This window comes from Erythrolamprus reginae, chromosome Z (genome assembly GCF_031021105.1).
Source record: "Erythrolamprus reginae isolate rEryReg1 chromosome Z, rEryReg1.hap1, whole genome shotgun sequence".
Taxonomy (NCBI): domain Eukaryota; kingdom Metazoa; phylum Chordata; class Lepidosauria; order Squamata; family Dipsadidae; genus Erythrolamprus; species Erythrolamprus reginae.
The window spans coordinates 33136571-33163861 of record NC_091963.1 but is presented as its reverse complement, the minus strand read 5'-3'; the positions used below and the strand labels follow the sequence as shown (position 1 = coordinate 33163861).

Here is a 27291-nt window from a genome sequence, read left to right as displayed (position 1 = left end):
TAACTTAATCTACAACAACAACCTAGAATAGTAATGGTGAACCTATGGCACAGGCAATCTTTGCCCTGGCTGAGCTCCAACATGCAACCAGCTGATATTTTGCTTGCAGAGAGGCTCTCTTTCTCTCTTAAATGAAAGATTTTAACTATTTTACATCATATATTATTTACAATTTCACTATAATGCCAAGCTTTTTCATCCTGGTACTGGTTAATAAGTTCTGAAGCCCTGCTTACTCTCTATGCAATACAGCCTAACATGTACATAAATGAAAAAAATAAAGAACATTGCCAGGAGGATGAATCCGCAAGTCTTCAATATGTGTTCCTGTTTTTTTTCTGAAAAGAACAAAGAAAACACAATAGCTCATTAGGAAACCTTTACTAATTCACTCTGCCCACTAGCCTTTTATTGGCAGGATATTTTCCAGATTATGTCATCTATACCAGAGGTGGATTCTAACTTACCTTGCTTCCAGTTCGCTTCCTCCTGCACCACAAGGCTGCGCATGCATTGCACATCATGTAGCCACGTGCATGCTTTGCCCGCATGCACACATGTACAGTGCTAAAAACTTAGCTTCTATGCATGTTCAGAAGCAAAAACCAGAAAAAATGGGGGGAGTCAAAAACAAGATGCCGGTGCATGCGCAGTGCCCCAAACTCAGTTTTTGCATATGAACAAGAGCAAAAAATAGCAACCCCCCCCCCCCAAAAGATGGTGGTGTCCACAGACCAGCATTGACAGAACCGGCTCTGTGATGTCACCACCTATTTACCACCACCTATCACTGGTAAGAACCGGGAAGAATCCACCTCTGACCTATACTCAAATGAACCATTTTAGGAATAGTAGCCCAATCTTGAGGGCATCAAATTTAGTCTGATCAGATGATTCTAATGGCACCAAAGGGAAAGGGCTCATTTCTGATATACAGTATTTGGGGTACTATTGTGATGGGAAGTTAAGCCTCAGGCTGAAAGAAGGACTATAGTGGTCTCAAGAAGCAATAATCAAATCACCTTGTGAAAGAACAGTTAGCTCAAATGGCTTTAAATATGGAGAGCCATCACTCACAGGAAAGAGTGAGTTAAGAGAGAAGAACCGTTGTACCTACCTGAACGGTCTTCTCAGTGCACTGGAAGGAGAGTCCAACATGGGTAATACTCCAATTCTATTGGTAGAGACTGAGTTAAAAATTTACATATTATTTGAGCACCGCCCCCTCTGCTCTTCCCATGAGCCAGTTTTAAAAACGAAAGAACTATAGAAAGAGGATAACCAATTTTTATTGATAACACTAATAACTGATTAACTGCATACTCCGGCGTCCCTGCACCCCAACTAAACCGGGTGGGTTTGGACTCTCCTTCCAGTGCACTGAGAAGACCATTCAGGTAGGTATAACGGTTCTTCTCCATTGCATCTGGAAGGAGAGTCCAACATGGGATATACCAGAGATTTACTGCCCATGGGAGGGAGAAGGTCTTGTCAGGGACGTTGGAGATAAACAAACTCGTTGTAACACACGTCTCCCAAATGCCGCCTCTGCAGAGGCGAAGGAGTCCAACTTATAATGCCGGATGAAAGTTGACGGAGCTGACCACGTTGCAGCCCTACAGATGTCGTCTATGGACGCCTGGGTGGCCCAGGCTGCTGAGGTCGCTGCACTCCTCGTCGAATGAGCAGTCACTCCCGATGGAACCGGTTGCTCACGAGCTCTGTATGCCTCCGCAATACAGTCCCTGATCCAATGACTAATGGAAACAGATGAAAGTCCAAGTCCCTTTTTATCTGACGAGAACGACACAGTCTTTCCGTCTTCCGAAAGGTCTCTGTGCGTCTAATATAAATCTTGACCGCCCGGCGTACATCGATCTTATGCCATCGCAATTCCGATGGGTGATGGCCATGGGTACAAAGGTCCGGCAGGATGAGCTCCTGCTTCCTGTGGAACTCAAAATTTACTTTTGGTATAAAGGAAGGGTCCAACCTCAGCACCACTCGGTCTGGGTAAAAGATACAAAGGTCAGGGCGTACTGATAACGCAGCCAACTCTGACACTCTCCGTGCCGACGTAATAGCCACTAAGAAGGCTGTTTTGATTGACAGCAGTCGTAACGATACTGATCTCAAAGGCTCAAATGGTGGTTTTGTCAAGGCCTTGAGGACCAATTGAAGGTCCCATGAGGGAAACCTCCGGATCGGTGGTGAATGTTGGTTTGTAGCACCCCGTAAAAAATCCTTAACCCAAGGATGGTAAGCCAAGGAACGGACTCCCTCGACTTGTATCATAGTTGCGAGGGCTGCCACATGGCGTTTTAGTGTATTCGGGGCTAGGCCACGATCGAGGCCCGCCTGCAGGAACTCCAGAACCGTAATCACTGAGGCCTGTCCCGTGTCAGTTTGCTGTTTGTCGCAGAAACCGCAAAAGGCCGCCCACGTCGTCTGATAAATTCGGGATGTAGATGGACGCCTTGCAGCCTGCATGGTGTCAATGACCTTCTCCGGTAGCTTCAATCCTCGTAGCCTGACCCGTTCAAGTGCCAAACGGTCAGTTGAAGCCACTGTGGATCTGGATGTTGTAGGTTCCCCTGGCTGAGGGAGACCATCTGGTCCGGAATCCTCCAAGGGGTTGACACCGACAATGCCACTAGGTCGGAGAACCACGGACGGCGAGGCCAGTGTGGGGCCACCAGCAATACCTCCGCTCCTTCCCTCAGGATCTTCTCCACCACTCTTGGGAGAAGAGGCGTTGGTGGGAACGCATAGAGCAGTCCTGGCGGCCAGGGTGTTAGGAGAGCGTTGACCTCCTCTGCGCCCGGTGCCGGAAACCTTGTGTAGAATCTCGGAAGTTGAGCATTCAGGGGACTGGCGAACAGGTCCACTAATGGAAGTCCAAACCGCCTCACCACCTGTTGAAACAGGACCGGATCCAGCCTCCACTCCGATGGATCCAAGGTGGAGCGGCTCAGCCAATCCGCCTGCGTATTGGATACTCCCGCAATGTGCTCCGCTGCCAGGGACCGCAGATGTTGTTCGGCCCAGCGGAATAGTGCCTCCGTCTCCTCCATGAGACGCTGCGACCGTGTGCCCCCTTGATGGTTTAAGTGAGCTCTGGTCGCCACATTGTCCGTGAGCACTAACACGTGCTGTTGTTGGACCAGGGGAGCAAATGCCTTTAGTGCTAGGAACACAGCTTTTAATTCCAGAAAGTTGATGTTGACCGATGAAAGATCCTCCGCTGTCCACAGACCTTGAGCCATGTGGACCCCAATGTGAGCTCCCCATCCGGTAAGGCTGGCGTCGGTGGTCAAAATGACCTGATCCGTTACCCGGAAGGGAGATCCCCTGCTTATGGCTGCCGATCCCCACCATCTTAGGGACTCCTTGACCTTTCGTGGCAAGCAGACTCGCCTGTGGGAATGGCTCACCTTGATCCTCTGAGCAGGAAGTAGGAACCACTGCAGTTGCCTGATATGCAACCTGGCCCAGGGAACTATGCCAATGGCGGACACCAGAGTTCCCAATATCTTTGACAGCAGCGACAATGGTATTGGCCCCGTATGGAGGCCTGAAATCAACCGTCGGATGTTGTCCTGTCTTTCTGGAGACAACGACACTGTGCCCTCCAGCGTGTCTATAATGGCTCCTAAGTGTAAAAGCTTGGTGGTAGGTACTAACTGGCTTTTCGCCACGTTGATCGTGAAACCGTGAAGTTCTAACGTGCGAACTGTCTCGCTGAGATCTTTCTCCGCCACTACCTGGGACCTGGACAATATGACTATGTCGTCCAGGTACGCCATCAGTCTGATGGATCTTGCTCTTAAGCTGGCGGTCAGTACGTCCAAGAGCTTGGTAAATGTCCTTGGGGCCGATGACAAGCCGAATGGCATGGCCCTGTATTGGTAGTGTCTGCCTTCGGTGAAGAATCTGAGAAATCTGCGATGGTCCGGATGGATAGGGACATGCAGATATGCCTCCTTGAGGTCGATGGATGTTAAAATGTCTCGGTGTCGTATGGAAGCCAGAATGGTTTGCAAGGAGTGCATCCTGAACCTTCGGTATTTTATGAATAGGTTCAGTTGCTTCAGGTTGAGGATCAACCTGCAGCCTCCTGAGGGTTTGGGAACGATGAAAATCATGGAATAAAATCCCCTGCCCTCGTCCTGTGGCGGAACCAACTCTATGGCTTGGATTTCCAACAGGTGTGAGATCTCTTGGCGTAATTGTAGTTTCTTTGCCATGTCCTTTAGTATGGGACAGCGCAGAAACCGGCTGGGAGGTGGTTGGATGAATTCTAGTCGAAGCCCATATGTGACTGTTGCTATGGCCCATTTGTCGGAGGATGTTGCCTGCCAAGCCGTGCAGAACTCCTGTAGTTTCCCTCCGATTGGCCGAGGGCCGGTCGCATCATTTGGTGCGTTTGAACCCTCTTTGGGTGTTTCCTCGAAAGGGTCTCCTAGACTGGTGATAGCTCCTTGTCCTATCCTGGAAGGAGCCGCGGTCACTCCTATAGGACTGCTGGCCATATTGTCCCTGGGAAAAGGACCGTTGGTTTTGAGGGGCCCCGGTGGAGGAATCCCAACGAAAGGACTGACGCCTTGAATAAGGAGTGAACCTCCTGTCCGGCCGCCTGTTAGCCCTAGGCAGTACTTTCCTCTTATCCTTGTCCTCCACTAAGACTTTCTCCAACAGGTCTCCGAAGAGTGTGGAGCCTTGAAAGGGGCCGGAGGCTAGGCGCCATTTAGATTTAAGATCCGCCTGCCAGTTCCGTAGCCACAGCAGGCGGCGTGATGACAAAGTGGTTGCCATGCTTCTGGCGGAGAACTTGACCGCGTGAAGAGTGGCGTCCGCCGAAAATTCCGTCGCCGCCAATAGCTTACTCAAGTCCTGGCGGAGACGCCCGTCCTCGGGCCCCAGGCGGGATTGCATTTCCTTGATCCACATGAGCGATGCGCGGTTGATGAACGACGCTGCCGACGCTGCCCGGAATCCCCAGCCAGACATCTGGTGTGCCTTACGCAGCAGTGTCTCCGCTTTTCTCTCCTCTGGCCGTAAGCATTCTCCGGTCTCCGAGGGGACCAATGCGCTGGAGACAAGCGTGACGACCGGCTGGTCTATAGGGGGGAATTCGAGCAGCTTTTCCACCTCCTCGTCGAAGGTATAAAATTTCCTCTCAAGGTTGGATGGCCCCTGAGCTGCCGCTGGCTGTTGCCAAGGTCGTTTTACCCCTTTTACGAAAATACCTGATGCAGGAAAATGGTCGGACTCGGGTTGAGGCTCATCTAGGAGAGAGGCCGAAGTCTGACCCGACTCAGCGGTTTCTGTAGCCTTTTCTGAGCCCGGCAGATTCATTACTTGTTTGGCCTTAGACAGTAAGGTTCTGAAGAGCGCTGGTTTGAACAGGCCAACCGAGGGAACTTGTTCAGGGGTAGTCTCATCCTCGGAAAAACCATATTCTGGTTCACTGTCCTCAAATTGTTCTTGCTCTTCCAATAAGGAACCAAAACCCGAGGGGGGCGGTGCCGACCACGAACCTGCTGCTTGTTGAGGAGGCCCACCATACTGTTGCACCCCTGGCGCCATGCCCTGCGAGTACGCATTTGCGATAAGGTCCTGCAGGTCTGGGGGCAAATTCTGCCACGCCCCGGGCTGGGAGCGCAAGCCCGCCGCTGTGGGCGTAAAGGTGGCTGTTGGCCCCTGGAGGCCTCTTGTTGTCTGGGCTGCCGAACCTGGCCTGGCCCAAGATGTGCTGGGCGAAGGCATGGCCTGGGGTAGGGGCAGAAACTGCCTATCTGGTGACCAGTCCCCTTCTGGTGTAACCCCTGTAGGCCCAAAGGTAGATGGGGGTGACATAGGGTCTGAAGGTTGCCTCTGAGTTAGAGGGAGACCCACTGGGGATGCCTGTAATGCTGCTTCCAGCTTCTTTTCCAATGCTTTAATACGTTTTTCAGCCTCTTTAATGGAGGAGGAGGAGGCAGAAGAGTGTGACTTTGCTTTCTCTTTGGCCTTCCCCTTTGCCTTGTCCTTAGATGAGGCAGGGGAGCTGGGGACCTCCTTCCCTTGATGTTCCTCCACAGTACTCACGGCTGCTGTGTAATATGGAAACTTCCCTTCCAATAATAGCCCAGGATTATGGCTTTCTGACCACCGGTAGCTTGGCTCTCTCTATCTTCGTCAGAAGTGCTCCAAAAATGGCGTCTTTAGCCTCCTTGGGCCCGCGCCTGCGCACTAGGGCCGATTCGCCCGTTCGCGCTTGTTTGCCGCCCGAAAAAAGCTTTTGCGCGCCAAAACGCGTCTTGCTGCTCCAGCCGCCTTCAAGATGGCGGCGCCCAGTTCGCGCGGCTTCTCCGGCCGCTCTCGGGCCCCTCCGCTGACCGGGGGCGTCTTCTTGCCCCGTCCCGTCCTCTGGAGGGTGCCCGCACCCGTTGTGGGTCCTTTCGGGGCGCTTGGCGGTTTCGGCTGCTGCGGCCACCGCGGCGGCTCTAACGGCCGCTCCGCTGACTTCCCAGTCAGCTGTGAGGCGCTCAGCTCCGTCCGCTTCGTGCGCTCGGATTTCAAGCCTCCCAGTGGGGGGGGCGGACCCCCCCACCTTCGGCTGACAGCCCCGGTATGGTCTCGGAGACCAGGGACCCCCAGGCTGGGTGCTTCTCTACGGGGTGCTCCCACTGGGGGAAGGCAAACAACCCCTGAGAAGGTTCGTTGGGGGTGTTTGTCCGCTGAGGACAGAGACCCCTGACCGTCTGATCCTCTTCAGTCTTCTGCATCTGAAACACAAAGATGAGGATTAAAACGGTAACAACATGCTAAAACATTTTATTCACTATTTTTCTTATTTTAAATACTTAAACTCTCTAAGCTACAACTCAGTATGTCTCTACACTTAGACTGAGTTTTTAAAACTGGCTCATGGGAAGAGCAGAGGGGGCGGTGCTCAAATAATATGTAAATTTTTAACTCAGTCTCTACCAATAGAATTGGAGTTTTACCCATCTTGGACTCTCCTTCCAGATGCAATGGAGAATGTAATATTTATGATTATAGTCCATATTAGTTAGAATAAGACATACCTGGAACACATCCACAGCTTGTTTAGTTCATTTCTTAAAGTCTGGAAGCCATAAGGGGCAAATAAAAAAGAAAACAAATGAATACATTTCCAGGCACATTTATTACATTAATAACTACATTGATCATACAGTCATTGCCTATTTCGAGGCACATTTATTACATTAATAACTACATTGATCATACAGTCATTGCCTAAGTTACATGATCTTAGCAAATAATTTGATGGTTTAGATTCTGATTACTAAACACACTTTGAGTCACATAGGTACCATTCAGTGGTGGGCTACGAGCCGGAACACTAAATTGCGCTCACTGCCGTGGTTTGTAAGTTCTTGCGGGACCAACGCGATTTTGCTGCTGCACCTGTGGAGGAAACAAAATCGCACACAGAGCCGCAGGTAAAACATCGCCGAAACAGGTGCAATTTTGCTACCTCCACAGGTGCAGCAGCAAAATCACGCTGGTCTCGCAAGAACTTATGAGCCGCAGTGGCGAGCACAATCTAGCATTCCGGCTCGTAGCCTACCACTGCATTCATCCAACTTCATCTCATATAGATCAATTCTTTTTTTTTTAGAAGCAATTTGGTACTGTGGGTTTTGTCTCCCAAGGACAACTCCATCTGTCCATCCATTATCCTGGGGGGGGGGAATTATTGACCCCCTCAGAGAGGATCGGCAACTTGGGTGTCTTCGATTCACAGCTAACATTAGGGCAACATCTTTCGGCTGTGGTGTGGAGGGTGTTTGCCCAGGTTCGCCTGATGCACCAGTTGCGGCCCTATTTGGATAGGCAGTCTCTGCTCATAGTCACTCATGCCCTCATCACCTCGACATTCTACTACTGCAACGCTCTCTACATGGGGCTACCTTTGAAAAGTGTTCGGAAACTTCAGATCGTGCAGATTGCAGCCGCGAGAGCAATCATGGGCTTTCCTTGATATGCCCATGTCTTGTCAACACTCCGCAGCTTGCACTGGCTGCCAATCAGTTTCTGGTCACAATTCGAAGTGTTGGTTATGACTTATAAAGCTCTACATGACATCGGACCAGGATATCCTCGGGGCCGCCTTCTGCCGCACGAATCCTAGCGACCAACTAGGTCCCACAGAGTTGGCCTTCTCCGGGTCCCATCGACTAAACAATGCCGTCTGGTGGGACCCAGGGGAAGAGCCTTCTCTGTGGCGGCCTCAGCTCTCTGGAATCAACTCCACACAGAGTTTATGTCTGCCCCCACCCTCCTTGCCTTTCGCAAGCTCCTGAAAACCCACCTATGTCACCAGGCACGGGGAAACTGATATACCCCATAGCTACTATGGTTTTATGTATGGTTTGTTAGGGTTGTGTGATTTTTTTTAATAAGGGTTTTTAAATTGTTTTTTAAACATTGGATTTGTATACTGTGCATTGGATTTAAATATTAGATTTGTTGTGAGCCGCTCCGAGTCCTCGGAGAGGGGCGACATACAAATATTATTATTATTATTATTATTATTATTATTATTATTATTATTATTATTATTATTATTTCCCTTTCTGACTAAAAAGGCTATTAAAAGGGAACTTTTATTAAATGTGATATAGTATCTTCCAGAATTCTATCATGGCTCTTCTTTAATGTTGCATACTCTTCTGATTCTTACTAAGTAAAAGTCATATGCAGATTATAACATATGACACTATTTTCCTAAATGTAAGTTTTAAAACAAAAAATCCTAGATTTCACCTATTTGCTAGGCCCTCTGATAATCTTCACAGATTTTTACTTCTAATTCCTCAGAAATTGCTTTTGTATCCCTCAATTTCTACATCATACTGTTTTCATCTTATGACCAGTGGTGAAATTTACCTACTAGTTCGGAAGTGCACGCTTCACACATGCATTTTCGTTCATACTCTGCTCTTACACATGCCTTTTCACCCTCTGCACATGTGCAGAATGCTTTGCGTATACAGTGATCCCCCGGTTATTGCGTCCCCGACCATTGCGAACAGGGTAAATTGCGATTTTTCAACCCGGAAGTCAAAACACCATCTGCGCATGGGTGCCCTTTTTTCTATGGGCACGCATGCGTAGATGGCACCCAGCAGATCAGCTGCTGGGCGGCTTCCCTGGGTCTTCCCCCTCTTGCTGGCGGGAGGGCGAGCAGCGGGCATCAGCAAGGAGTTTCCCCACCGCCCACGCAAACTCCTCGCTGCCGCCCGCCCTTCGCCCGCCCACACCGTTCATTCTCGCCGCTTTGGAGCTGAGTCCTGAAGCGAATTCGCTTCAGGACTCAGCTCCAAAGCGGCGAGAGCGAGCGCGGACAAGCCGTTCGCTGGCGCTAGCTCTCGCCGCTTTGGAGCTGAGTCCTGAAGCGAATTCGCTTCAGGACTCAGCTCCAAAGCGGCGAGAGCGAGCGCGGACAAGCCGTTCGCTGGCGCTAGCTCTCGCCTGCCTGCCCGCTAGCGACGAGCCGCCTGCCTGCCCGCTAGCGACGAGCCGAAGATTGGGGGCGGCGCGGCTGTTTTAAAACGTCGCCACCGGCATGGGGGGCTTGCCAGCACCCCCCCGGACCCCCAACCCGGGTTTGGGGGGCTGCTAGGAAGCCCCCCATGCCGGCGGCGACGTTTTAAAACAGCCGTGCCGCCCCCAATCTTCGGCTCCTCGCTAGCGCTGCGGAATTGAAAAACACCATCTGCACATGCGCAGATGGTGTTTTTACTTCCGCAGCGCTACTTCGCGAAAACCCGCTCGTTGCGGGGGGTCCTGGAACGGAACCCTCGCAACGAGCGGGGGATCACTGTATACAGAGGGTTAAAAAATATATATAATGACTTCCGGGTGGGTGGACAGCCTCGCGCTGCTACTGGTTCTCTGAACCACTGGTGGCCCCACTACCAGTCAATGCTCCCTCTAATTTTTTTTCAGTGCGGGCGGAAAAGTATAACACCTGAGCGGCACATTTTCATGCCTGGATCAGTTAGAAACAAAAGGGAGTCACGTGACCTCAGGACACACAGCCACGGTCATAAATATGAAGTGGCAGCAAAGTTTTGATCCTGCGATCATCGGGCTACTGGCGAAGGTCCTAAGTGTGAAAAGGGTGCATAAGTCACTTTTTTCAGAGCCGTTGCGACTTTGAACGGTCAGTAAATGAACTGTTGTAAGTCGAGGACAACCTGCCTTCCCCCCTAGATGTTTTCTGTGGAGCTTCAAAATGGGACTCCTGATCTGCTGATCTTCTTCTAAAAGAGTGCACTGGTCAGACAGATAATCCTCGACTTCTGTTCTGACCCCAATGGAGGCTAATGGTTCTATCTCCTGAGTAAGACGGTTATTAAGTGAGTTCTGCCTCACTTAACCACCTTTTTTGTCACAGCTACTTGTCAGAAGATCCTAAAAGATGTTCACATAACCCTGGGACATTGCCACCATCATAACTATTCAGAAATAAAAATAAAATATTTTTCCTTTTGGTTCAATATATAAAGAAAAGAAAAAAAATTCCTGGAAAAATTAGTCCACCCTTAATATATCTACTTATGTTGGCTGTTTTTTATACCTTTTCTTGAGAAGGAATTCGTTTGGAAACTTTTGTTGTCCATATTTTAGGATCTTTCCCTCCTGTCATCTCTTCTAATATTTCCTCCTTCAGTCCTTGAATAGATGTCTTGAGCCACTCTTCAACACTTAGATATGATGTTTCAGATCCTCCCTCTTGGAATTGATTTATGACAGTATCAAGCCATTCCTTCGCATATGGAATGGATTCTTTAGGACATTCCATCTGGATATTTTCAATGGAGTCTTGGAGCCATTCCTTCAGGTTGTTTTTGGCTCCTTCTGATGAGTCTTGTTTGAGTCTTTCCAAAGATGTTTGCAGCCATGCTTGAACACTGGTTCTGGATGCAATAGAACCATGCTCTCTGGAACTTGCCAAAGTTTCTTGCAGCCATCCATTCCTCAAACCTCTTTTGGAGAAACCAGACTCTGCTACCTGAACCACGCTCTCCTTGCTATATCCCAGGCTGAGTTTTGGTGTTTTAGAGGATTGTTTTTTGAAATCCTGAATGCCTTTTATTGACGTTTTAAGCCATTCCTGGGAATCTAGATGTGGTACTTCAGGACCTTCCGGTTCAAGGTTATTTATAGACATTTCAAGCCATTTTTTGATATATTTACTTTTATCAGGACTTTCCTGTTCCAGGTTTTCCAGAACTGGATCGGGTTCTTTATAAAATGACTGGCTTTCTACAGAGCTTTGAAGCCTCTGTAATATATTTTCCAAAGGTCCTTCAGAATATTGATTCTGGAGGTCCTCTGTATGTTCTTCAGAAACGGAGAGATTTTCTAGAGATGTTTGAAGCCACTGTAATATATTCTCCATTGGTTCTTCAGAATATTGCTTCTTCAGATCCTGTATTGATTTTTCAATCCATCTATCTCTTAGGCTATTTTGAACAGATATCATAGACTTCTGTAAATCCTGAATGCTTTTAATAGATTCTTTAAGCCATTCCTGAGGAGTTAAATGGGGTGCTTCAGGTCCTTCCTCCTCAAGGTTATTTACAGACATTTTAAGCCATTCTTTGACATCTTGATTAGATGTTTTAGGACTTTCCTCTTCTAGATTTTTCAAGGAATCTCGAAGCCATAATTCCAGAACTGGTTTCGATGCTTTTGAGGATGAGAGGCTTTTTAAGGATCCTTCAAGCCACTGTGATGTATTTTCCAAAGGTACAACAGAACCTTGTTTCTTCAAGTTTTCTATTGATTTTTCAAGCCATCCTTTTATTTATTATTTATTTATTTATTGCTTAGATTTGTATGCCGCCCCTCTCCTTTTCTTAAGCTACTTCGAGATTCTGCCTCATATTTCTAAAGATCTTGAATACTTTTAATAGAGGCTTCAAGCCATCCTTCCACATTAATTGGGGATGTTTTGGGCCCTTTTTCTTGAAGATAATTTATGGATGTATTCAACCATTCCTTTACATCTTCCCTGGATGCTTCTGGACGTTCCTTTTCAAGATTTATCACTGAAGCTTTAAGCCATTCTGGCAGGGTGTGTCTTGATAAATTATTGGAATCCTCTTTCAGGTTTTTAAGAGATTCCTGAAGCCATTTATGTACATTTTGCCTAGATTCTTTGGAATGTTTGCATTTTAAATTGCCTGTGGAAGCTTGAAGCCATTCCTTTTTTAGTTCCTTTTCCAGCATTTGCAGTTTCATCTTTTCAAGACTTTCTTTTGCTTTTTCAACATCTGTGCTTTTTTGCAAAATAGTCACCAAGCAGTTTTTGTATTCTTTGCTCACAAGTGATAGTAACTTGTCTCTATACATCAATGACCTACAACAGTCCTTTCTTAGCATTCTCTCTCTAGAAAAATCAGAAGATTACATATTAATCGTGACTAACAAACATCTAATCTGTCTATTAGACAACTGTTTATTATTTCAAATTTAGTTTTATTTATTCATTATATCTTCAATTATATCCTATTTTTTTCCAGTGTAAAAGAAATGTAAGGTGAACTGTCATATTTCAAATTTCATAAAACTCCTTTTAAAATGATAACGTATTAAGTCTTAAAAATCCAACTACAGTCTAGGCTAGCAAAAGGAAACCAGATGTTCTCCATTTTTTGTTTACTGTATTCACCAATAAAATGCTGTTGCTCTTTGTTACTTTTTGCTGCTTGGAAAATGATATAAAAGCAATAAGCACTGCTAAGACAGTCAGAAATTTTAGCATCCTGCAATGACTGCTCTTTAACTCCACCATATGGTGTCCAACATAGGGCCCTCTTATCCCCCCCCCCCAGCATGGGGAGCAAATAGCTAACATACTTATCATCATATGGAACAGACCTATAGGTGCACCTTCATCTTTCAGCTTTAGACCCCCTCATTGGTAAGTATGGGTTGCAATCAGCAGCGGGCAGTCACTTACCCTGTTACCAGATGATCCTTGGTGGTCAGCATGAACGTGCATGCTCCTGACACATGCACACATGTGTCCTGTGCGAGGTTTGTCTTCTGCACATGTGCAGCGAGCCAAATCTCATGAGATTTCGGCTATTTCCGTTATATTTTTGTTTCTGTGCATGAGCAGAAGCAAAAAACCAGCAATTTTTGCTGGAAATCTCAGTCGTGCTGCTCCTGGGCCATTTCCGCTACCTGGATGGAGTCACCGCTAGTGGGGGGAGGGGCTCATGACTGGTTGCAATCTATCTCAACACCAGCATAAGCATGCATAGGAACCCCAATTCCTGTTACATAAGTCAGGTGTGGCAGCACCTGAGGTAAATATAAAAAACCTGATTGAGGAGGTAGGGAAACACTGTCACTGGTATCTGGAGTGTAGGATGCTCCATTTACGGGATTTGATAAAGATAGGACATATGTTACATCTTGAACCCTAGGCTCCAGTACAGATATTACATTGATGGTATCAATGCTGTCAAGCAGTGGAAAAATTTGACTCTGATGCTTTGGCAGGGCAACAATTAACTACAAGCCTCCCACCCGATTATGATCAGATAAAAATTGTAACCCCGAAATCATCTCCAATTGGACCTTCAGATCATCCTGGAGAGGCTAATTCTTTTGCTTCTCCACAGTCATTCTATATCCTCCTAAGGCAAATATTAGAGCAGGGGTCTCAAACTCGCAGACCCTGGGACAACTGCGGCCGGCAGGACAATAGTTTGCGGCCCCCACCTCAACATCAAAGTGTAATGTTAGTGCAGATCAGCAAAGCAAGCAACCTCGGGAAAGCCACCCGCCCTGCTCCTCTCTTTGCCATTAGAGGGTGGCTGACTCGAGGGCGCTTGCGCAAGGCAGGCTTTTTGGGAAGAAAGAGTGTCGTGGTTCCTCCTCCTCAGTCGCGAAGCCTACTTCTCTTTTTCCCCTGTAGGTTGCTGCCACTGCCAGCGCCCTGACATGCCTCATTGTGGCCAGCGCTGATGCAGCAGGTGAGGCCTGAGGCTTGGGCTCTCCTCCCCGCCCGCTCACCCGCTTCTTCAGCTTTTCCAAGCGAGGGGGGTGGGTCCGACTGGTGAACGGAAAGATGGGGTGGGGTGTTTAGATCGGGGAGGGTGGGGTGTCTCTCAACCTTGGCTGCTTTAAGACTTATGGACTTCAACTCCCAGAATTCTCCAGTCAGCTATGCTATGGATATTCCTCAGCTATGCTGGCTCAGGAATTCTGGAAGTTGAAGTCCACAAGTCTTAAAGTGGCCAAGATTGGAGACCTCTGGTTTATAGAAAAAAAGAGAGAGGAAGGAAAACAGAAAAAGAAGGAAAGAGGGACAGAGAGAGAGAGAGAAAGGAAGAGAGGAAGGAAGGGAGGGGGGAGGGAGGGAGAGAGAAAGAGAGGTGTCTGCCGTATTATTATTATCATTTTATTTATTTATTACTGATTTCTTTTTTTCTTATGAATTTGTTGATTTATTTTTATTTTTAAACACAAAATAAGATGAAAAAGTAAAGACATTTGATAACATTGGAATGTTTTTGTAAGAGCTTTCCTTGTGGAAAACCTGATGCGGCCCAGCCTCACCCAGACTCTACCTCCAGCGGCCCCCAGGTAAATTGAGTTTGAGACCCCTGTATTAGAGAAACAATTAGATGGGGATGGGGGTAGGGGAGAGAATATAGAAGAAATTACCGATATGCTGTTTGTTCAGTGCATGCCACGGGACAAGTAGATCAGAATGGAGCTCAAATAGTGGAATATCGCCCTTTGTCATATGCAATTTTAGTGGAACTTAGAAAAGGAATTAGAGACATGTGATTTGGGAAGTACCTATGTGCAGGAAATGCTGGGAGCCACTATAAGAAATCACATCTTAGTACCCGGAGATTGGAAAACAATATGTAGTTTGGGACAGCAAATTTAAACAGCAGTGTGCTGTGTGAGCCCTTCATTCGGGGGTGGTGTGTGTGTGTGTGTCATTCCTGATCAATTGTATGGGTCTAGACTCTTTGCTTCAGTTGATGCCCAGGATGTTTTACCAGCTGCCACTTTATAGGTTTCTTTTGAATGCACTTATCGGGCATTTGGAAAGGTGCCTGTTTCTTGCAAGCCTCATCAAACCTTCTTGAATATCAGACAGAAGGCTACTGGGCTGGGGTGATTTGATCTCAGCTCCCTGGCCGATGAATGTTTGTAAGGCCATTGTTTGAATGGGAATGACTTATTTTTAACACAACTAGGGATTTTAGATTGTTTGTTTAGTTTTCATTTAATTCAAAATTTTAATGGCTTGGGTGGATTTTTATTAAATGGAATTTTAATTATGGGACTACAGTATATCTAATTGGGAATTCATTGCTTATTATTTAGCCCCTGATGTAATTGCTTTGTGTACTCCAGTGGTAGCAATGCCTGAAAATATAACCTGTGCAAAAGTAGTTAATTGTACATCCTTTAAGTAAAAAAACTCATTGTCTTCGAATTAACGCACCTAATTTAAACTGCACCACACTTGAGAAGATTTCCTTTAATTTTGCCCATGTGCTAGGATGGTATTTTATATGTGGTCAAGAAACTTTTAATTATATTCCTGCTAATATTAGTGAAGTTTAATTGCCTCAGCTAGCTGATTCCTGTTTTGTTTTCCAAACAACTAACTGCACATTATGGAACTTAGGAAAATTTAATATGAAATTCTGGAAGAGAAAGTCGGGGTTGCTATTTAAAAATGACTCACCTGTTGAGTTTTTCCTCATAGTATTCACACAACTGTTGTTTGTTCAAACCTAAGCAGCGAATAATATCGGTAAGGTTCTTTTTATCACCATAGAGCTCTTCTATGTCCATCAATAGTTGAGAAATTATAACTTTCTTTCCTGTTTTGCTTTCCAAACAACTAACTGCACATTATGGAACTTAGGAAAATTTAATATGAAATTCTGGAAGAGAAAGTCGGGGTTGCTATTTAAAAATGACTCACCTGTTGAGTTTTTCCTCATAGTATTCACACAACTGTTGTTTGTTCAAACGTAAGCAGCGAATAATATCGGTAAGTTTCTTTTTATCACCGTAGAGCTCTTCTATGTCCACCAATAGTTGAGAAATTATAACTTACTTTCCTGTTTTGCTTTCCAAACAACTAACTGCACATTATGGAACTTAGGAAAATTTAATATGAAATTCTGGAAGAGAACGTCGGGGTTGCTATTTAAAAATGACTCACCTGTTGAGTTTTTCCTCATAGTAATCACACAACTGTTGTTTGTTCAAACGTAAGCAGCGAATAATATCGGTAAGTTTCTTTTTATCACCGTAGAGCTCTTCTATGTCCACCAATAGTTGAGAAATTATAACTTACTTTCCTGTTTTGCTTTCCAAACAACTAACTGCACATTATGGAACTTAGGAAAATTTAATATGAAATTCTGGAAGAGAACGTCGGGGTTGCTATTTAAAAATGACTCACCTGTTGAGTTTTTCCTCATAGTATTCACACAACTGTTGTTTGTTCAAACGTAAGCAGCGAATAATATCGGTAAGTTTCTTTTTATCACCGTAGAGCTCTTCTATGTCCACCAATAGTTGAGAAATTATAACTTACTTTCCTGTTTTGCTTTCCAAACAACTAACTGCACATTATGGAACTTAGGAAAATTTAATATGAAATTCTGGAAGAGAACGTCGGGGTTGCTATTTAAAAATGACTCACCTGTTGAGTTTTTCCTCATAGTATTCACACAACTGTTGTTTGTTCAAACCTAAGCAGCGAATAATATCGGTAAGGTTCTTTTTATCACCATAGAGCTCTTCTATGTCCATCAATAGTTGAGAAATTATAACTTTCTTTCTGTAAAATGTTGATAGGGAAAACAATCCAATTCATTTTTACTTGAATTGATAAGTTTAGATTTATATATTTTAATTAATTCAGTTTTGTTATTTCTATTATAACAGCTGGTAGCCTATCCTATGCTATTGATTTATTGGATACACCAGAAATACTCAGTAAAAGTGACAAATCAGTAAATCTCCCCAGATCATAGCTTTTTCTCCATTATATTCTTTTAATGGATTGCATTAACTACCTCAGCATTCATCATTATAAGAGTTGGATTATTTATCTACACAATTATCTTTATTTCAATATTTAGCATTACTTAATCTATAAATACAGGCAATGGTTCTTTATATTATTTTTTCTTTTACATTTCACAAAAGGTGCAAACCAATTCAAAATGTTTTCCAGAAGCAATAAAAAATTATGGATGTAAGGTTTGGGAAAAGTCCACTCTTGGTTTCCAAATGCCAAAGTATCAGGATATCTCAACTAGTTGCTTTCTGACAGAAAGCCTTTTATGGAACAAGGACTTTCTGAAATGAGATGAAGGCAGGTCGACATGTTTGAAGAGCCAGACTTTTTTCAAAAACCTCTGATTTCAAAACCTCTGATTTTTCTCTAATGTTCATTTGGGCGTTGTAGTCAAAACACAGAATATTGTATAATATATGTCCAGGGGAAAGATCTAAAAAGAATTTATTATACATTCTTGGAGAATAAGTAAGGATTGCTCTCTAGGAATTTCTCACCTGTTAAGTTCTTCTTTAAGAAATTTATTGTCTTTCAAGATTTCCTCCTTCTCTCCACCTAGTTTTTCAACCTTGCACCTGAGAGACAAATTCTCTCTTTTTAGCTTGTATTCTTGCAATGCTTCATCTGATAAATTCCTAATGTAAAACATCAAGACCAGAGTGAAATTTCTTGCACCATCAAATTTGTTTAAAATCAAAAATAATTAAAAATAATAATTATATTCCTGCTAATATTAGTGAAGTTTAATTGCCTCAGCTAGCTGATTCCTGTTTTGCTTTCCAAACAACTAACTGCACATTATGGAACTTAGGAAAATTTAATATGAAATTCTGGAAGAGAAAGTCGGGGTTGCTATTTAAAAATGGCTCACCTGTTCAGCGAATTGGTTATTCTGTACCACATGTCAGAGAAGTGAAACACAATAAAAGGAGCGATCCTGATTTAACAGAAGTCGCTTCATCGAGAAAACTTTCTCTCTGTCGCTTCATTCTGATGTGGCGATCATGGCATGCTGTGCCTCCCTAGAGGTCGACCCACTGGGGGAGGGCAGTTTGCCGTCATCTGGTGACCGCGACGTGATCCAGATAAAAGACACGTTTCCTGGTTCGTCCTGACTCATCGACAGAGAAGAAAGGGAAAAAAAGGAGATAAAGCATCAGCGCACTGAGGGACAGCTGTGAGCGTACGCAGCACCCTCTTCCGTGAGTATAGGATCTGGATTTTCTAAGTTTGCAGATAGAGCATTTTAAGGAATTCAGGGAAATAACCAGGTCATCCAATTTAATTTTGAAAAATAATGGGAAAATTTGCCTTTGCCTTCAAAAAAGGATTTGGTTCATTTACTAAAGTTTATTTATCAAAATTGTCTCACGTATCTGGAAAAGGGCATGCTAAAATGTTCAATTTGGATAAAATTGGAAGCTTATTTTCATGAGGTGCCAAGAGCACCCCTGAAAATACTCTCCACATGGAGGATTATGGAATGTCTTCAAATTCATTACAATGTAATGGAGGGGGTATGGATCCTCCCCTGCCATATGAATCAGCACAAAAAGTGCAAACAGAGACTTCCAAAATTTATCCTGCAATTTCTTCTGCTCCAATAGCACCAGAATTGGAAATAAAAGGTGCTATAGATCAAGCTAGAAGAATAGGATATATTCTAGGGGATGAATCCTCTTTTTGTGCTCCGGTTGTTATAACTAATCAAGGGCAGTTAACAATATAGCCTTTGCCTGTGTGGGTGGATCAGTGGCCTTTAACAAAAATTGGCTGCTCTTGTTGAATTGGTTCAAAAACCATTTCTCAAAAACCATTGCTTTTTGCCACTTTGATTACTAAGGGATGCAAGCGCTGTAGACTTTTGATTAGCATGGAAACTTTTCAACTTTTTATTCCTTGTCCCTTGAGTACATGGGAAAAATTATTTGAATTCTCAGAAGGTCTCCAATTTGCCTTGGCAGATTGGCCAAGTCAAGTATTGTATCACCTACCATCAGACCCTAGATTGTCTTTGATAAAAATGGTTCCTGTAAAATGGCAACTTCCCTGTTCCCCTCAACCTCTGCCAGATGCACTCACAGTATTTGCCGATGGCAGAAGAAAAAAAAATTGTGCTTGTACTTGGCAATTTCAGGGAGAATGGAAGGTTTTGACTACCACCCCCCAAACCTCAGCTTAACGTGCTGAGCTTGCTGCATTTATTTTAGCCTTTACTCAGTTTAAAGATCAATCCTTTTAATTTGATACTAGATAGTTTGTATGTTACTCAGATAGTTCAAAATATTTTTGAAGCCTATCTTTCTCCTTCTGTGGAGTCTTCTTGGTTAACATTGTTTCGTACACTACAGCTATTAGTTCATCAATGACAACATTTTTTCTTTGTTGCCCACATTTGCAGCCACCAGCCATTTCCTGGTATATTACAGGAAGGAAATGATCGTGTGGATGCTGCCACTACTCAGGCAGCAGAAGCTGGCTCTGCTTCTTATTTCCTTGTGGCTCCCACTCCATGGGAGAGTCATGCATTTTTTCATCAAAATAAAAAAGCGCTCATTAAACAATTTGGTATTTCATTAAATAAAACGACAGCCATTATACAACAATGCCCTGAGTGTAGTAAACAAGGGGTTTCTATCCCTATGGGGGTTAATCCCCAGGGCCTTAAGGCTGCGCAAATTTGGCAAATGGATGTAACGCAATATCCTTCATTTGCCCCTGGAAATATATTCATGTTACTGTTGATACTTTTTCAGGGTTTATTATGGCCACCCCCCAAAGGGGTAAGGCCACTAAGCATGTTATTAATCATTGCATTCGGACTTTTGCATCGTTGGGACGCCCAAAAGAACTCAAAACTGACAAACCAATCTGGATTAAGGGGTAAAGGTCCCCCCACCCTCCCGGCGGTGCAAGACATTATTAACATTTCTTTGTTCACTTTTAAATTTTTTAATCTTTCCGGAACAATTTCATTGTCTGCAGTTGAACGTCATTTTTCAGCTCCCTTGTCCTCCCTAGTTCGACCACCAGTCTACTATTGAGAACTGCCTGATCTGGCTTGGTGTGGTCCAGCTGACCTCATTACTTGGGGGCGAGGTTACGCTGTCATACAATTGGACAATCGTGTGCTTTGGGTCCCTGGAAGACACGTAAGACAATATCTCCCAAAAAACTAATAAAAAAGGGGAAGTCCCTGATCCTGTTTCAGATGTCCATGACAACGATGATTGATTCTACAGAGGCTGTCTCTATGCCTGACCCGGAAACCAGGCAAGAGCACCCTCCTACCTATGATGATTGCTGTTCTGAGGACCCATCAGGATACCTTCCACCAAAAGGATGTCAAATTTTGCGCAGACAGATGCCAGGATATCAGCTTTTAATATGGAATGAACTCAGGGCTCCAATGACTTGGAAAAATTTTTGTTACCATTTTATATTTTTTGTACTAATGATACTATGTATAGGTTTAGCTATGTCTTTTGCCTTTTGTAATGAACACCCAGCCAGCAAATATGCTCAGGTTAATGCAGTAATCACCACTGCCCCTGTTACTGCCTACCCAGAGGAATTTAAATCCCTATCGTTCCACCGCTAGGTTCGTCGTCATGTTATTCCCTCTGTATTTGTTCTCATATGCCTGCTCAAGGGTGTATAGGAATTCCCTTAATGGGTTTCCTGTTTAATGACGACCAACCCAATGAAAGCATTAGAAGCCGGTCATGTAAAGCAACCGGCAAAGTCTATATTTCTATACAATACTTAGATTCGGCATGCTTTCACCGAAATACCACTCTACCGAATCAGACTGAGGTGGACATTTGGTCGTTATGTGAGTTTACATTTTACCATACAGTGCAATATAAAAATTTATCCTCAAGGGTTGATGACGTTTACTCATTTCCTAGTCAGTTTAATACCTCATTGAAACAATATTTCTTGTGCCCTTAAGTTACGTATTTTAATTTTTCTCAGCAAACACAAGCCTCTGTTGCTTTACCGGATTCACTTTGGCTACTTTGTGGTAACTATGCCTATAGAGAGTTTATACTTAATCATACTAGTACTTGTACTTTTGGCATAGTGACACCAGCCATTTCTGTTTATACCACTATTCCTCATGGTCGATTGCGTAACAAAAGAGAACAGCCATCCCTTACAGAAGGTGGCAGCATATGGACGCAAATTGCCGGAGCCCTTATTCCTTCATTAGGAGCAGCAATGAATTATAGAGATTTACATTTATTAAATAATTGGACACTTGCCATGTTTAATATTACCATGGCGAAAATTGATAGTAGCTATTGTTTTGATTGTTATCTGTCTTATTTGTTTGTGTTGTTGTATTCAATGCATTTCTTCATTGATGACTATGTATAGAGATAGTATAAAAATTAATGTGGTACAAAGCATAAGACAACCCCTTTTATTTCCCCCTGAGCCATATTATGATGATCCACCAAAAAATGAAAGTACCACCACAATTGCCAGGGGAAGATGACTCTGCTTTTTAAATTCTTCATTTGTTTATCAATTTCGTGATCATGGGTACTGCAAAATTAATTGGGACAATCTGCCTTTTTGGCAGAAGCCAAAGTATTTTGGATCCTTTCCCCTCAATAATCATGCTTCTTTAAAAAACAAAAACAGAGGAGATGTTGTAATCATAGGTTTTTAAGCACTGAAATTTGGAATGGAATATTACTGGAGGGTGATATTTTAGCCCAATTGTGTGCTGTATAAAACCTTAATTCTTCCTCTATGGAAAGGCAGCAAAGTCCAGGCTGAGTAAGCATCCTGCAGAATCTATGACCACGGGGAAAGCATTTAACTTGGTATGCAACATGAAGAAAATCTATAGCTAACTTCCATATAAGGAAATATATGCCTTACTCTCATTCCTTTGCTAATCACCAGTAAACACACAATCCAGGAAAAGGCTTCTGTCAATTATCTATAGGGAAGTCATGAGAAGAAGCCTTATATGGTGTAGGAGTGAATGGTAGTAAGGGGGATGGCTTAATGTATGTGGCATTCGCGAATTGGTTATTCTGTACCACATGTCAGAGAAGTGAAACACAATAAAAGGAGCGATCCTGATTTAACAGAGGTCGCCTCATCGAGAAAACTTTCTCTCTGTCGCTTCATTCTAATGTGGTAATCATGGCATGCTGTGCCTCCCAAGAGGTCGACCCACTGGGGGAGGGCAGTTTGCCTTCAGCTCTACTTTTTATAGCCTGCTGGGATGGAGTATTGAACAGCTTGCTCACTCTTTTGAGGTATTTTAGTCAGTTCAATAAAGTTGTATACCCATTAACTAATTATTGCAAGATGGCGATAGGGACAGCTGCCTAGAAGATAGTGGGGAATCCAAGTTGTAAAAAAACTTTGAAATCTTAGTGTTAGAGTTGTTATTCCGGTGTTAGAGTTAGAACATGTTGTTAGACAGACTAGAACTACCTATAAACTGACCTAATAATATCCAGAACCAACTAAACAAGCAGAAACTATCCAGCCATGAGGAATCCAAACCTACTGGACAAAGACAGGACAACTCAGGACAACTGACCGTAAGTGACTGAACCCTGCTGCCCATTAAACCCACGAAGCCTCAATCCGCCCCAGCGCACTCCTGGATCACAATCCCCACCTAATCAACCCCAGCGTTCCCCAGGACTTCCAGCCCCAGCAAACCCACCCCAGCACACTCCAAGACCATCCTCAGCAAACTCAGCAAACGCCAGCAGCCGAATCCCCTGCAGAGACTAACTTACCCGGTCCCCATCCAAGCTGCTATATGAGGTTTGGAACTGCAACGTAGTCTGCCTGTTCTCATCCTTGGTGCCATCTGAGGTTTGTAAACAGCAGCGGAGCCATCCCGAATCCCCTGCCTGCCTGGAAATATCCCCTGCTGAGCGTTCTGTCCATTTGAAGCTCGGAACTAGGAAGAAATTGCCTGACCTTGGAGTCTCAGCTTAGCAGTGGAAGATTCTGCAAAAGCCCATATAGCTGCTAGTGAAAGGACTCCAACCTGAGAACTCTCAAAATCGGAGGGAATAGACTAAAAAAGCTGTTTTCCCCAGCCTCATTGCTTTGAATCCTCTGAAGCCCCCCTGACTCTCCCCTGGCAGCCAGCCTGAAAGAAAGAAATTAACATTACAAGGAAGGAGAATTTCCTCCTTGGCATCCAGCCTGAAAGAAACAATAAGGAAGGTGTGATCCCTAGGAGAGTTTGTTGTACAGCTAATTCCTCCCTATAGCCACAACTTTGAACCTCCATCACATACTTTTTTACATTCTTTTTCACTGCTGCCATTACTGAGAACACAAAGCACCAACCCACGTGATCCCCCATCATCTTTCCTCAGATCTACAAGCATCTCAAGGGCTAGCCAAACTCTAAAGCATCCAGTAACTAAAGCCCCTCCACTCAGTATACCATAAAACAATAAAACAATAAAACTACAAACCCCTGAGGCCAACTATGCCAGTGAAGAAGAAAACAGAAAATCTTCTTTCAAAAGATTAAAACATTTTATGTTGCAACATATGCAAAGACACTATATAGGATCCTGATAAATACATCAAATGTCAATCCTGCAAAATTCCTACACAGCAATCTTGCCTAAACATAACTAATCCAGTAGCCACCTTTCTTCAAGCAAACTCATTTCCTTATATGTGCTCATCCTGCACCCCCAAGCTAAATATACTCAGCAGTTTGTCTGAGGAAATTAACACCTTAAAAGAAGCCATCAAAACCCAACAAGCATTCATAGAAAGTATTGAACCAAGACTTCTCATTTTGGGGGGGGGGGGGTGAAAGGGAGACAAATTAGCCATTTTTCACAAAAATTGGGGCATTTTTGCCTTTCCTCTGCAGGCCTCCCAAACCCTCTGTGCACCCAATTTTTTGCAAAAATGGACTTGTTTTTCACCCATTTTCGTGAAAAACAGGGCACACAGAGGGTTTGGAAAGTCTGCAGGGTGGGGAAAGGGAAAAAAACATACACCCATTTTTGCAAAAAAACGCCAATTTTTCACCTTTTTTCCCCTTTTTTTAAAAAAATGGGATGCTCAGAGGATTTGGGAGGCCTGTAGAATGGTCTTGGGGGGATGGGAGAAGGCAGAAACACAATTTTTGTAAAAACCAGGCTGTTTTTCACACACACCCCTTTTTTTTTTTTGCAAAAGTGGGTGCGCAGAAGGTTTGGGAAGCCTGCAGAGTGCTCCTGGGGGCTGGAGGAAGGCAAAAACGCCATTTTTGTGGAAAACTGCCCATTTTCACACACACCCTTTTTTGCATAAATTGGGGTATTTTTACCTGCCCCCAACCCTCAGGAACACTGTGCAGGCCTCCCAAACCCTCTGCACACCCCATTTTTGTACAAAATGGGCCAATTTTTCACAAAAATGGGATGCAGGGGCAGGACAGGAGGCCAAAAATGGCTGTATTTGGTCTATAAGACACAATGACACTTCCATCCTCTTTTAGAGGGGAAAAGGTGCATTTTATAATCCAAAAAATACAGTTGTTGTTTGATATTTGTTTTCTGATAGGATGCCAGGAGATCTAAGCTACTTTTCAATATCCTATAATTGATAAGGATAATTTTTTTTACGAGAGAGCCAAATTTTACCCAGTAGAAGATATTCTTGTTCCCCGTTAATTCTATCAGATCTAGAGGGATCTAGGAATCCTAATGGATAACCATTTAAATGTAAACCAGCAGTATGCTGAAGTTGCCAAAAAAGCCAATGCAGTCCTGGGCTGCATTAATAGAGGGATAGAATCAGTATTACTACAGTGATAAGACCACATTTGAATACTGCATCCAGTTGTGGTCTCCACAATACAAGAAAGATATTGACATACTAGAAAGAGTGCAGAGGACATATAAAATGTAAGATGAAATGTTACAGGAACTGGATATATCTAGTCTAATGAAGAGAACTTGAGGTGACATGATAATGTTCATCCAATATCCAAAAGACTTCCACAAAGAAAAGGGGATCAATTTGTTCTCCAAACCATCTGAGGGCAGGACAAAAAGTAATTAATGGAAACCTATCAAGCAGAGATCTAACCTAGAAATAAGGAGAAATTTCCTGACAGAGGGAACATTAATCAGTAGACCAGTTTGCCTTCAGAAGTTATGGGTGCTCCTTCATTAGAGATATTTAAGATTGGGCATTTTAAATTGTCTGAAATGGGGTAGGGCAGCGTTGGTGAACCTTTTTGGCACCGAGTGCTGAAATGGGACCACCCACAGGGGAGCACCAGGAACTGAAAGAGCAGCTTCCTGGTGCACACACATGGGAATGCTGGAAAAGCAATTCCCCAGCGCGCATGTGCACGCTTGGACGTTGACCTTCCTGTTTCTGGCAGGCTCATGTGCACTGATCACCTGGACCTCTGGTTTCTGGCATGCGTGCACATGTGAAGACCAGCTAGCATGTGCACGCCAGAAACTGGAAGACCAAAAGACGGCACGCATGCATCCACAGAAAACTGGAAGATCAGCTTCAGGTCTAGATTGATGAAATAAAAGTAACCTTGTCCCAAATGTTAATAAAACAAAGGAAATCATTGTAGATTTTAGAAAGCATGAGCATAAAAAGAGCCGACATAGTCATACTACACTTAGTATCAAAGATGCAATTGTAGAGATGCTCAACACTATTAAATATCTGGGAGTGCAAATAACTAACAACCTGAATTGGTCTCTCCACGTATCATCCTCAATGAAATGTGCACATCAGTGTCAGCACTTCCTGCATCAGATGAGGAGAACACATTTTTCTCCTTCTGTTCCTGGACACTTTTTACAGAGGCACAATTGAGAGTACAGTATTTTAATAAACTGTTGTTTGGTTTGGTGGCAGCAGTGTCTCACATAGAAAGTCCATTCAGGTGTGATGAGCACAGCCAAGGAGATTATGGGAAACTTGCTTCCTGTCATTCAGGATATTGGTTATAAGCAGTATGTGCTTAGAGCTCAAAGCATTATTAGAGACCCCACATACCCACTTCACGGTCTGTTTCTGTGCTCTCCTCTGGAAGGAGGTTTTAAAGTATTTCTAGTAGGATTTCTATACAGTAGTCCCTCGCTATACTGCGCTTCACCTACTGCGGCTTCACTTCATCGCGGGTTTCTGAGGAAGTCGATCCGCAGATTTAAATAGCCTGCTGAACTCGATCGGCAATTTTTTAAAAAAAATATCTATATCTAAAATTGTAAATACTGTATTTAAATACTGTATCTAAAATAAATACTGTGTGGGAAGGGTTTATAAACACTTAAAACAATGAAAACTTACCAAACAATTACAATATAAATACTTAAATAAGTACTATCAGTCGATAAATTCCCCATCGCGGATTTCACCTATTGCGGCCAGGTCTGGAACGTAACACCAGCGATAGGTGAGGGACTACTGTATACTGTAACAGCTTTGTTCCCTATGCCATCTGTCTGGTAAACTTACAAGATTTGTTTTCTCTCACCATGTACATGTACACATCCGGACTAGATTGTGTTATTTCTCTGTCTCATACATTTATTTATTTATTTATTTATTTATTAGATTTGTATGCCGCCCCTCTCAGCACTCAGGGCGGCTCACAGCAGTGATAAAACAATATACAATAACAAATCTAATATTAAAGTCTAAAATAACAATTAACATTGTATGACATACAATATACGTGGATTTATGCCAAATTATGTATTGTGTCATGTTTTATTATATCTTTACATACCCCCAATATGTACTTAACAAAAAAAACAAATGAAAATAAAATAAAATGCCGATTAGTGTACATTCAAAGTGACAATGAAGTCATTTTATTCTAGATTTCTCTTTTAACTTCACGATATTGAACGTGCGATGCACGTCTCATCTGCTGTGTGATGCCGACAGACGCCACCAACCTCGTCCCTGCGATCGCCTTCACCAGTATCAGCCACCGCCATCTTTGCTTCCCAAAGGTCTGCCGCCACTTCAAACCGTCATCAAAGTAACCCCCCCCCCCTCAGCTCCTCCGCGAGCACCGGTGGCCCCTTAAAGAAAAGGTGGGAGCAAATAGATGAGGAACCCGGCGAGAGAGCGAAGCTGAGCCGTGGCACTTTATCCGATCACAACAGCGGAAAACGGCAGGA

The 27291-nt window shown here is 43.9% G+C and overlaps 1 protein-coding gene across 3 annotated transcripts; it reads right to left on the bottom strand.

Moving 5' to 3' along the window:
* LOC139153051 (uncharacterized) lies at nt 1-27291 on the bottom strand. 3 transcript variants are annotated; one of them, XM_070726575.1, is made up of 10 exons: nt 27064-27291; nt 17997-18236; nt 17623-17760; nt 16745-16882; nt 16502-16703; nt 16016-16460; nt 15773-15974; nt 10619-12436; nt 7074-7114; nt 1-338 (listed from the first exon to the last, which is right to left on the bottom strand). In XM_070726575.1, exons 8-10 carry the CDS (start codon nt 11630-11632, stop codon nt 254-256), a joined length of 1140 nt encoding a protein of 379 aa, XP_070582676.1. In that variant the 5' UTR covers nt 11633-12436; nt 15773-15974; nt 16016-16460; nt 16502-16703; nt 16745-16882; nt 17623-17760; nt 17997-18236; nt 27064-27291; the 3' UTR covers nt 1-253. The 3 variants fall into 3 exon arrangements, 2 of the variants coding, with proteins under 2 accessions (XP_070582676.1, XP_070582677.1); XM_070726576.1 differs by lacking the exon at nt 15773-15974; XR_011556752.1 differs by lacking the exon at nt 1-338.

What these genes read in the sequence shown, in the direction of transcription:
- LOC139153051 (XM_070726575.1), bottom strand. Translation starts at nt 11,632, where the DNA reads ATGTCTGTAAATAACCTTGAGGAGGAAGGACCTGAAGCACCCCATTTA. An exon ending in GAATTCCTTCTCAAGAAAAG is followed by an intron (nt 7,115 to 10,618) that starts GTATAAAAAACA and finishes TATGGCTTCCAG; the next exon opens with ACTTTAAGAAATGAACTAAA. An exon ending in AAGCTGTGGATGTGTTCCAG is followed by an intron (nt 339 to 7,073) that starts GTATGTCTTATT and finishes TGTTCTTTTCAG; the next exon opens with AAAAAAAACAGGAACACATA.